A 12,666-nucleotide genomic window follows, 5' to 3' on the forward strand; every position below is an offset into this window, starting at 1 on the left:
CACCACTGCTGAAGTCAGCATCTCCAGAGGCATCGTCACTACCTCTGCCAGTGTCACTGCTCACATCATACCAAGTATACCTGTTACCAAAGGCCCTGAGACTCTGGCATACACAATGAGACTGAGAGAAACCCACCATGCTACACTGGCACCATTCCCGATGCAACAGTCATCAACAACACAGGCACCAGCACCCCCCATGCTGAGAATACTCATGCTCCCAGCCCTCTGCCTCTCCTGCAGTCTATGCCTGATGCATAGATTTTGCCTCCACTGCTGCCAACAGCCAGTAATGCTGCCACACCACATTGCAGCACCCACAACTTCCACAGAAGCGTTATTTCACAAATTCTCAGTGCCATGCCCCAGACCTGTGACTGTCCATCCTCAGCCCAGTGGCACCATCGATTCCTGCTCACAGTATTCTGTGTGTGTATTTTCAGCTGTTGAACAGGACCACCTAAGTGACAGGCTCTTCTCGCAATGCTGCAGTGCACTTCACTCCATGGATCCCCAATGGTAGCCCCTCCCAGTGCCTGCCAACCCTGCACACACAGCATTGGACATAGCCTCATGCCGACCCTGTCCAGCAACTTGCACCTCTTGTGCTGCCAGCTTATTCATCATTGTTCCCACTGCTGTCTTCGATCCCTTGGTTCTCAGGATCAGGAATCGCCATAAAAGAAATGAATCTGAATCTGTGTCAGTGTGGGTCGAAGGTGTTGCCAACTGTAAAAAAATTAAAGCAATGAGTGATCTCACTCATTATTATAGAGGCACTCTGAGGCACTCTGGGATGCACTCTGTGTGAGCATTGACCTCAGTGATTATGTAACAACTTATCTCTCTGTGTTTACAAACATGACAAGCACACGGGGACGCGTGCTGCTGCTAAAGAGACTACAGCGTGCATCCAGGATAACATACAAGCAATGAACTTAGAACATTTCTGATCAGTAGCATCAGCCGAGAACCGCTAAGCATACATTGTGGTGCGGGGGCTCAAGGGTGCAACAGTTTCATCTGTATAAGTAATGATTTTGTTAAGAAGGCGTCAGTCTTCATACAGCCGCTCGAGCAACAGCATTGGACCACTCACACAGAAGCTGCCACATTATTATAGGAGGAGAAGGTGTATCCACCCTATAGTGTATAAAGTAATAGACAATACTGTTATTGAGACCAAGAACTTTGTAGGTGCACAAGTCATCCTGCTTGGGCCACCAGTCTTTTCTGGTGCAGTTTTGAAATTTACCCTTAGCAACAATGATGCCAATCAGCACGGTATGGTTGGGTCACCATTGCTCTAGTATGTGCACAGCTGTCGAACAAGGCGACCTGAGTGACATGCTCTTCTCGAAAAAACCCAGCAATGCAGCAGTGCCCTTGGCTCCGTGGATCCACAATGGCAGCCCCTCCCAGTGCCTGCCAACCCTGCACACATGGCATTGGACACAGGCTCATGATGACCCAGTCCGGCAACCTCGACCCCATGTGCCACCTGATTATTCATCATTGTTCCCACTGCTGGTACCTCACAACAGATTATTGTCATGCGGCAGACTGCAGACTGACACTAGTGAAAACCAGCTACCCTGCCTACCCGACTCCCGGCGTCCTGACATCCTGCACCTGCATCCACCACATGAACAACACCTGCAGCATCAATGCCACTACCCACGGCCTCACCACTGGTACAACACACAAATTCACTGGTACCAGCCTTCATCATCACCACCTTGCTCACCATCAGAGCTCCATTCTCATGGGGAGGGATGGAGGGAATCTGTGTGGTGGCCTTTCACCACGCTCAGGTCTTACAAGTTCAGCACCACACCTACACCATGATGGGCACGCCATGTGGTGACGTGTTTCATAGCAATTCACTCAATATAAAATTTAAAACTCACTCATGCCATGCTGTCCACACACCTACTATAGGGCTGCATAGTAGCCTGTGTGTAATTCTGTGTTTTGCACAGCAAGACATTTGGTTGGCAAGTGTTAGTGCCCTTGTCAGCACTGTCTTGAGTTCCAAGCTCAGCCGATCATTGCTGATACTCCCATATGATAACCTTGTGCCTTTCACTCAGACCTTGTCCTTTCCATTTTTATGGGAGATGATTATGTTCACCCTTCATATTGAAAAAATCATTGTTGTGCTGGTGTATACTCTGGGATGAAGAGTGCCCTATTTGGTGTCCATTATTCCTACCCACACCACTGTTTCACCAAGTTCCATCACATTTGCAAGTGACTTTCCCCTACAAACGTTAATTTTTAGTCATTATAATAAATGTTTTGTTTTTTGAACAATGTGTTGACATTGACCTTGAGCAGTACCTATCACACTTTGTTTCACAGTTAATTTCATAAGTTACTTAGGGAAACATTCCTAAATTACTCAGCTTCAATTTAGCTCTATACAGAGTAGTTTTAGCAATATGTATAACTATTTCTATGAATTACAAATAGTACAGTTGCAGTAATTATTTGCCTGAGCAACAAAAAGTGACAACAATTAAAATAGCTAATTTATTAATATAAAGCATAAACCATTTGTAAGAAAAGTGTATGAAAATCTACCTAAGGTGACAAATGGATACATATCAATTCACTGGAATCAAAAAGGTTCTAACAGTAAAACTAGTAGAGTCAGTCACTGAACAGAAGGGAATTCTGTGCTAGACTCCCTAGACACTAAACCATTCAAGTGTATGTAGCTGGCCAGAATGAGAAATTGTGACATATACGGTACCTGAGTTCAGGGGTCCTTGATGAAATCCAGTATGGTATGGAGTGGAATAAACCTACTAATTCTGAGTATATGAAACTTTGGTGAACATCATCTTGGTATCAGAACTCTATGACATCAGACAAGATGAATAATTGAAACACCTTGCAAATAACACAAAAGGAATTTTCTTATCATAAAATTTCAATGTGTCCAGCCACATCTCTCAAGTTGAAGTAAAGGTATGCATTCAAAGGAGAAGTAAACAACTGCAGTGACATAAAGGCTCCCAGTACATTAATTTACACTGCCCACAGAAGATCATGGCTTACATCTTGGACGTACAGTAGACGGCATCTAACATCTGTCACAAAAATTTCTATTGTAAGAGTTGTCTTCTGATAGGAGTCTTACTTACACAGTGAATTCCCATGTATTCTGACGTAGCCTTAGGCTAAAAGTATCCATTGGGGAGTTAGTAATTACTTGTCAGACAGAACTGGTGTAGCCATTGCTAAAAGTAATACGGCAAATGTAATATATTTTATAGTAGGGGTGAACTTCTGCTATAGCTATTTCCCATCATCTCCGCAGTATTAGCTTGAGAGACTCCTCATCTTGCTCATACAACTAAAAGTCAGAAAATGATTTTAATTACCCATTCTTTTCATGTAAGTGATATCATCATTAGGAAGTGAGTTTGCACAAGAGACTTATCAAATTTAAACCCCAGTTTTCTCCTAGTATCACTGCTATTTTTATCTCAGAAATTACAACTACTTACAAAATTGAATGGACTTTCTAAGTGATTGTAATCTGGATACACAGTTGAGTGTATTCCAGCAGAGAACATTTTCACTGTCTCATGGTCTCTTAGGCTATAGCGCTGTATTTATACATTCCTTAATCTTTTCATAACTGATGCCATTGCTATAAAAATATTACAAAAATAGTGTATTAGGGCTGTTCATTGGTTCCCTCTCCTCATTAATCTAAAGGAGTTGTATTTGTTGCACATTACTGTAATGTGTTATTGTAATTTGTTATCAGCCAGTGTGTGTTCTGTATGTCCGTACATAATTTTATTTTTGATCATAGCATGTACCACTTATACATTGAGGTGCTGCTTGGGAGGCATGTAAACCCAACACTGCTAATAAATAAATAAATTAATGAAGTAAATATGTATATCTTTCTATATACAACAAATTTAAATATGACTTACATAAAATTTGTTTCTGGTTCCCAATGTAAATAATTCAAACTTTGTGCACATTATGTCCATAGCACAATGAATAACTTACAACTCAGTGTCTAGAGAAAGACTTTACCACTCGAGCCCCTGTCAAAGACTAACTACTTTTGGCATATATGACAAATGGTGTATTATGACATGAAACTCTAGATTTTCTAGAACCAGCAGTTGGTCAAATTAGGTTTTGCATATAGTTTTGTGCATACAAGAGTAAACAGTCACAAAGCAAATATGCTTCTTGATGTTAGTAAAATTTATAAAAATAAAAATAATTGTATATTATTGTACACAATTTTGAAGTCGAATTTTGTAAAAATTATGGTGTGTGACGCATTGCCAACGTGACAAACATTTTAAATTGTCATACATATGAATGATTTTTTAATTGCAAATTGAGATTTATTTCCAATAAATTCTAACGGTTCTTGATTTAATAGACAATAAAATGTTATGACGAATTTTATTAAGAAAATACTGTAAAGCATGAAATATATGCCATTTAGGTAAAATAAAACAAATGGAATTCATAGGATAATTAATTTCTTTTAAAATAAAAATAAAGGTAATTTAAAAGATTGATGAGTTGATTAGAAGGCCATGCCATTAAACTGTAATGACATTTTTAACACTGTGGAATGCATTTCCTGCATTCAAAGGTATAAGATTATCTGAGTTCAAAGCAATTGTTCATGCAATCATGCCAGATTCTGCATTTAGGTTGAAAAAGTGGTGAAAGCTGAAGAAGAAGTTGCAAACCAGCAAGCAGCTGCAGCTCAAGAAATTAAAGATGAATGTGACAGCAGATTAGCTGAAGCAATGCCAATACTCGAAGCAGCACTGGCTGCTTTGAACACACTAACAGCAGCTGATATTACAATTGTAAAAACAATGAAGAGTCCTCCAAAAGGAGTGAAATTGGTGATGGAAGCTATCTGCATTCTCAAGGTAATTTCTTTTAATGTGTTTTGTGATTATATTTGTATATATGGCTGCTGTATTTTAATGTACCTACTTAACATGTAGAAATGTCAGATTGCTTCTTACCATGAAGAAGACATGTCAAGTTGCAGACAAGCACAATTAAAAGACTCTTACATAAAGCTTTTGGCCACACAGAGACACAAACCATCCACACACAAGTAAGCACACCTCACGCACACACTACTGCCAATTACTCTCACGTCCAATTACTCTCTCATGTGGGATGCAAGTAGCAGTCTGGAGGGGGCAGGGAAGGGGAAGGAATAGCAGTTTATGGGTGGGGAGAGATATGATTGGTGTCTGGTGGAATGTGCAGGGACTAGACTGCCAACAATCCCAAGGTCAGGAGCTTGTGGGGCAGGGAGGTGGGAAAAAAGGAGCAAAGAAAGAAGAGGACCAGGGAAAGTCTGACAGATGAATTAGTAGACCGCTGCAAATAAATAGGTTAGGAAATGAGAATGGGGAGGAGATGATATGACAGAGGGATGGAAACTGTTGGGTGAAGGATGTGGGACAGTATGTTACTGTGGGTTGAGGGTGGGATAATTACAGGAGCAGGTAATATGTTGTAAAGATAACTCACATTTGCATTTTCAGAAAAACTGGTGGTAGAGGGGAGGATCCAGGTGGCCCAGGCAGTGAAGCAGCCATTGAAATCAAGCTTGTCATGCTCAGCTGCATGTTGTGCTTCAGGGTGGTCTACTTTGCTCTTGGCCATAGTTTTGCGGTGGCCATTCATCCTGGTGGACAGCTGGTCAATAGTCATACCAATATGAAAAGCTGTACAATGATTGCAGCACAGATGGTAAATGACATGACTGCTGTCACAGGTAGCCTGACCCCTGATGGGGTAGTATAAACCGGTGACAGGACTGGAATAGGAATTGCTGGGTGGGGTGATTGTGCAGGTTTTGGACCTGAGTCTTCCATATGGGGTTGGTATTGGGAGTGGTATAGGGATGGACTAGGATGTTGTTGAGGTTGAGCGGGTGACGGAACACCACATTAGGAGGTTTGGGAAGCATCTCGGATAAGATGTTCCTCATTTTAGTGTATGACAATAGGTAATCAAATGTCATACCCTGAAATGAGGGACACCCTACCCAAGATACTTCCCACCTGTCCTAAAGTGGTATTCCATTGCTCATCCAACCTCCACAACATCCTAGTTCATCCCTATGCCACTCCCAATCCAAACCCCTTGCTACATGGGCCATATTCCTGTGGAACCCACCAGCACTTCCTGTTACAGTCCTGTCACAGGTTTATCCCAATCCTTCAGGGTCCGAGCCACCTGTGAAGGCAGCCATGTTATTTACCAGCTCTGCTGCAGTCGTTGCACAGATTTTCGTACTACTACCAACCAGCTGGTTGAATGGTCACCGTCAAACTGTGGCTGAGAACAAAGTAGGCTACCCTGTGGCACATCACGCAGCTGAACATAACATATTTGATTTAAATGGCTGCTTCACCATCCAAGCTATCTTTATCCTTCCGCCCACCACCAGCTTTTCTGAACTGGGAGTCATCCTTACAACACATTCTCTGCTCCCGTAATTATCCTGGCCTCAACCTACAGTAACATACTGTGCACACGCCCTCCACCCAACAGTTTACACCCTCTCTGTCGTATCATCTCCTCCCTATTCTCATTTCCCATCCTATTTATTTGCATCCCTGCCAACACATCCACCCATCTTTCTCCACTCCTCTCCTGTTTTGCTCCTTTTTTCCCCCACCTACCTGCCCCACAACCTCCTGGCACGGTGCCTATTGGCAGTCCATCCCCTGTAAACTCCACCAGACAGCATTCATCTCTCTTGACACCTGTACACTACTATCCCTTCCTCTTCCCTGCCCCCTCCAGGTTGCTGCTTGCATCCCACGTGAGAGTCACATTGTGGCTCAAGATGCTGGAGTTGGTGGTCATGAGTGCATGTGGTGTGATTGCTTGTGTGTGTGAATGGTGTGTGTCTCTCTTTTACTGATAAAGACTGTGGCCAAAAGCTTATGTAAGAGTCTTATAATTGTATATGTCTGCAACATGGTATATCTTCTTTACACTAAGTAGCAATCTGTCTTTTTCTACATCATTGATTTCCTACCTGGAGTTTCCATTGTTTGAATGTATCTTCATAATCTTTCTAGTAACTCACTCTCAAAACTTATAGGAAAGACACAAAACATACAGCACATCACAGCTAAAAGAACACATTTTGTTCAAACTTTTACATAGGTAGAGATTCCTACTTTTACAAAATATCATATTGAAACCCCTTCCAGGATCACAAGATAGGTAATCTACATCACTAACTCCCCCTTCCCCCCTCCCAGGTCCTTGATCTCTATTAACTGTAGATGGGTTTTGAACCTCAAGTTGTCAGTAATCTTTGTGAGACAGTCAACTTTATCTCCTCATATGCAATATATTCCAGACTTATGTTATTGGTTAATGCCTTCTCTTGCTCAAAGAACTCCTGATATTTACTGACGTGGGCACACCCCTCAGTGTCTGCAAGGGGGCAGTAACTCATGTAGTAGTAGCAACATCAAGAACAGACATCACTGCCCACTGGCCTACAGCTCTACATCAGTGGCAGCACGTGGGAATGGCACCCACCAGCTGTGCATGAATTAGCCATAGTTGTGAAGAATTACATCATGGCTCCTCTGAAAGAGAACAGCCCAAAATGCTTGAGTCTGCTCGTAGCTGTGCTCTGCACTTACTGGTGGTACACTGCATCATGTGCTCCCCATTGCGGTGCTTGAGGTCACAGCACAATATTATCACACTTGATGATGGGCATGAAATAGCCCAAAACCAGTTATGGTGTAAGCATTGGAAAACTAAAGCTCTACAGCTGAAGCAGTATTTTCAATCTCTGTCATAACTATGAGTCAGAGACCAGGAGTTACTGCACTCACCCAGAATAATAGCAGTTGATCAAATTGCCAGGGACCATGAGTGTGAACCACAGTGGCCTGGTGGTGTTGGTAGGCACCAAAATAATCCCATCAGTGAAGGTGAGGATGAAGCATCAGCAGCAATAGAAACTGTCAGATCTACTTGGCAATGGCATCATAGATTGTAGTCATCTCAGCAGATGACAGATGGGAGTGCTACATGTTCTGCCTCAGAACAGTTAGCTGCAACACTGAGAATCTAGCTGTACAAGTCCGGGTATTTGTACATCTCGAGCTATGCAAATGACATTATACTTCTGCAGAGATGACCAAATGTGCCATAGTTTTCTGAGCTCATGAGTGTTCTGCACTGGACCACAGTGTCACAACCCTTCCTTTCAGACTTTAAGTCTGTTTATTTTTGCAGTGTCATTGTGCTGTAAAGCTATTATTTCATCTGACTTGTTATTGTTTAATTGCATGTGGTTACCAGAATGACATTATACTGACCTCTCAGTGAGATATTTCTGCTGTATTAGCATTCAGATGGTGTGTGGCAGCCCACTTGCTGGTGTACCTGTACAACATGCAATATTGGCTGTTCTTCTGGATTAGCATTCACATGTAGATATTGCACACTTACCTGCCTTGACTTCCACTCTGGCTCTGCTTCTGTGCAGGAAGCACTTACCAATTGTTTAATATCGACCTAGAATACTATTCTGGAGCCCAATATGTGCCCTAAACATGTAACAGATTTTATACATTGAAAATTTGATTAATATAGTATCAGTGTCCTGTAAGCATTTCTTGCAAATTCATCACATTTAATTATATGTAGGATTAATTTCAAAGAATACAAATGGCATGCACAATAACTACATTGTGACATGCTAAAATCAGGTGTACAACTGAGTTTGTGAGTAAAAGATTGCATTCACTATATTAGAGCTGACTGGCTACATTTTCTCATATTGTTGTTCGTTTTCCTTGCATCAACTGTACATTTATGTCTTTATTGATAAGTCAGTTTTCTTCTCTCTCAGGCACTGTTGGGCAGTAGAAATTGAGTTACATACATAGTTGTCCTTATAGTGGCAGTGACGTGTCATTGCAAACCCTCCTGGAGACATAAAAAGCATTCAGGAAACTTCTGATCCATAAAAGTTCAACAACTGCTCTCAATTCACTGAGGCTGAGCAAAGTTGGGTTCAATCAACGCATGTCATGCTTTATGCCATATGTTCAATAGGAGCATTACAACTCATTATGTAGAGTCTTATACCATAAGGAAGCAAGTGAGAGGATGTTGTTATGAGTGGCCAGTATCCTCTTTCTACAACACAAATGCAGACGTGGATTAATACAGTTCTTTATTTACAAGAACTGTAAGTTTCCACTTAACTGGAATAGAGTCCATGTATTATGGTGAAAGCTCATTAATAATAGTCCCCTTGCAGATGATATTGGTACTCTTGCTATTACAAACTTTAGTGTCACTGCTGGTCCAACTATAGTCACTAATCTGGCCACTATGTACTGTCACAACCTGTGACGTGAACTGAGCCTGCTCTGCAATGTAATGACAGAAGTGTGAGTCAGTGAGGCCCTCTGGTCAGTGGCAGCAGCCTAAATACATACTGTCAGGAGGGCATGACAGCATGTTGCTTGTCGGTGTGTCTCTGGCCTCTCTCATGAAAGGTGTGCTTGATCCAGCACCTACTATCCATCTTAGCTGACCGGTGTGCTGGCACAGCGTACACTAGCATATTCCTCCTCCCCATAGTGCTGCACCGTTGTTGTGTAGGGAAGATGCAAATAACAACTGGGAGGGAGGCAGGATGCTGAATGTAGAGATGTTCTGGGAGCTGTGACTGTGGAGGACAGCATATCCTGCCTGTACCCCACCATCTGGCTTGCGAGGCAACAGGAACATCCTCCGGAAAACTTCTGCAGGGGCTCATGTCCAGGCCTGAGGGCATGTCCTGGTGCAATGATGGTGACGGTGATGATGGGTCCACGTCCATTGGCTCAACGAGTGGGGATGGCGGGGGCAAGGGTGTACGTACATCCTCTCCTCTTGTGGTGCCCTGGTGACACCAGTGGACAGCTGCAAAGGCTGCACAATCTTGTGAGGCCTTGAATCTTGGGGAAGAAAAGCAGCAGAATCATGGGCAATAGACACGCATGAATTTGGTTCTGGTGTTGGCGCTGCAAATATTCGGGATCTGCAATCAAGTATATACACTCCTGGAAATGGAAAAAAGAACACATTGACACCGGTGTGTCAGACCCACCATACTTGCTCCGGACACTGCGAGAGGGCTGTACAAGCAATGATCACACGCACGGCACAGCGGACACACCAGGAACCGCGGTGTTGGCCTTCAAATGGCGCTAGCTGCGCAGCATTTGTGCACCGCCGCCGTCAGTGTCAGCCAGTTTGCCGTGGCATACGGAGCTCCATCGCAGTCTTTAACACTGGTAGCATGCCGCGACAGCGTGGACGTGAACCGTATGTGCAGTTGACGGACTTTGAGCGAGGGCGTATAGTGGGCATGCGGGAGGCCGGGTGGACGTACCGCCGAATTGCTCAACACGTGGGGCGTGAGGTCTCCACAGTACATCGATGTTGTCGCCAGTGGTCGGCGGAAGGTGCACGTGCCCGTCGACCTGGGACCGGACCGCAGCGACGCACGGATGCACACCAAGACCGTAGGATCCTACGCAGTGCCGTAGGGGACCGTACCGCCACTTCCCAGCAAATTAGGGACTCTGTTGCTCCTGGGGTATCGGCGAGGACCATTCGCAACCGTCTCCATGAAGCTGGGCTACGGTCCCGCACACCGTTAGGCCATCTTCCGCTCACGCCCCAACATCGTGCAGCCCGCCTCCAGTGGTGTCGCGACAGGTGTGAATGGAGGGACGAATGGAGACGTGTCGTCTTCAGCGATGAGAGTCGCTTCTGCCTTGGTGCCAATGATGGTCGTATGCGTGTTTGGCGCCATGCAGGTGAGCGCCACAATTAGGACTGCATACGACCGAGGCACACAGGGCCAACACCCGGCATCATGGTGTGGGGAGCGATCTCCTACACTGGCCGTACACCACTGGTGATCGCCGAGGGGACACTGAATAGTGCACGGTACATCCAAACCGTCATCGAACCCATCGTTCTACCATTCCTAGACCGGCAAGGGAACTTGCTGTTCCAACAGGACAATGCACGTCCGCATGTATCCTGTGCCACCCAACGTGCTCTAGAAGGTGTAAGTCAACTACCCTGGCCAGCAAGATCTCCGGATCTGTCCCCCATTGAGCATGTTTGGGACTGGATGAAGCGTCGTCTCACGCGGTCTGCACGTCCAGCACGAACGCTGGTCCAACTGAGGCACCAGGTGGAAATGGCATGGCAAGCCGTTCCACAGGACTACATCCAGCATCTCTATGATCGTCTCCATGGGAGAATAGCAGCCTGCATTGCTGCGAAAGGTGGATATACACTGAATTAGTGCCGACATTGTGCATGCTCTGTTGCCTGTGTCTATGTGCCTGTGGTTCTGTCAGTGTGATCATGTGATGTATCTGACCCCAGGAATGTGTCAATAAAGTTTCCCCTTCCTGGGACAATGAATTCACGGTGTTCTTATTTCAATTTCCAGGAGTGTAAAAGAGCCAATGCTTTCCTGGATCACATCTCTTTCCCAGCACCCACGGTTGCCATAAACTCTGAAAATAATGAGACTGCATGGCACAAAGTGATACTTGTGGATCATTGGCGGCACCGGATGCTGTGGTGGGTGTGGCAAGTGTAGCAGTGTCTGATTGTAGTGGCCACCGGTGATGGTCCGTCTCACGGGTGGGAACAATAGGAGGTGAGGAAGAGCTGCAGCGCCTGGTACCATGGGTGGGTGGTTTGAAGCTTGGCCACCTGGTGTTTAAAAGTGTGTACAAAGCATTCTACTTCTCCGTTGGAGTGCAGGTGAAATGGAGCATTTGTTAGATGACAAATGTCATTGTGTTCACAAAACTGTTCAAAATCACGTGAAGTGAACTGTGGTCCATTGTCCAACACAAGTACTTCTGGCAAACTTTGTATGAAAAATATGGAGGACAATGCTTGAATGGTGCTATGTGATGTGTTAGAAGCCACAGGCACCACAAATGGGAACTTGCTAAAAGAGTCTACCACTATGAGCCAATGAGTGTTCCAGAATGGTCCTGCAAAGTGTGTGTGTACTCGTTGCCAGTCATAGGCCAAGCTGCAAATGTCTGTGGTGGATCAGATTGGTTTTCTGCAGACGTACAACATTGACGCCATCTGTTCAATGTGGGTGTCCATACCCTGCCAAGTACAATGCTGCTGCACTAACTGCTTTGTGTGAACAATTCCCCAATATCATTGGTGGAGAAATCGCAGCACATCCATTGGCAACACTTTGGGAATAAGCACACACGATTGTCCACTGTCATTTTTGAGCTAGAATCAGATCATGTTGAACTGAAAGATTATGTCAACATGCAAAACATCAATGCACAACTGAGCTTGGATACTGTTCAATGAACGAGGCCAGGATGTGTGAATGTAATACAACAAAATCTTGAGATCTGGGTCTGCTTCCATGGCCTGTGCAATTTTTTTACAGTTCGAGGAAATGATTCCAGCAATTCAGAGTCCTGCGCATCAATTTGCCAACAAGATGTGGCAGAGGCATCAAAATCAGAGTCTGGGCCAGTTGGAAGGCGATAGGGTATTTGCATTGCCATGCTTTGCTATAGGTCTGTACACAAT

At 44.3% G+C, this 12,666-nt stretch overlaps 1 protein-coding gene across 1 annotated transcript in view; it reads left to right on the plus strand.

Moving 5' to 3' along the window:
• Positions 1–12,666, plus strand: part of LOC126161364 (dynein axonemal heavy chain 7) — a 1,035,864-nt gene that overhangs the window by 669,079 nt on the left and 354,119 nt on the right. Inside the window, exon 41 of the mRNA XM_049917134.1 lies at positions 4,707–4,934. Within this exon, the coding sequence (XP_049773091.1) occupies positions 4,707–4,934 (228 nt within the window). The remainder of the gene's footprint in view (positions 1–4,706; positions 4,935–12,666) is intronic.

Source organism: Schistocerca cancellata, chromosome 2 (genome assembly GCF_023864275.1).
Source record: "Schistocerca cancellata isolate TAMUIC-IGC-003103 chromosome 2, iqSchCanc2.1, whole genome shotgun sequence".
Lineage (NCBI taxonomy): Eukaryota > Metazoa > Arthropoda > Insecta > Orthoptera > Acrididae > Schistocerca > Schistocerca cancellata.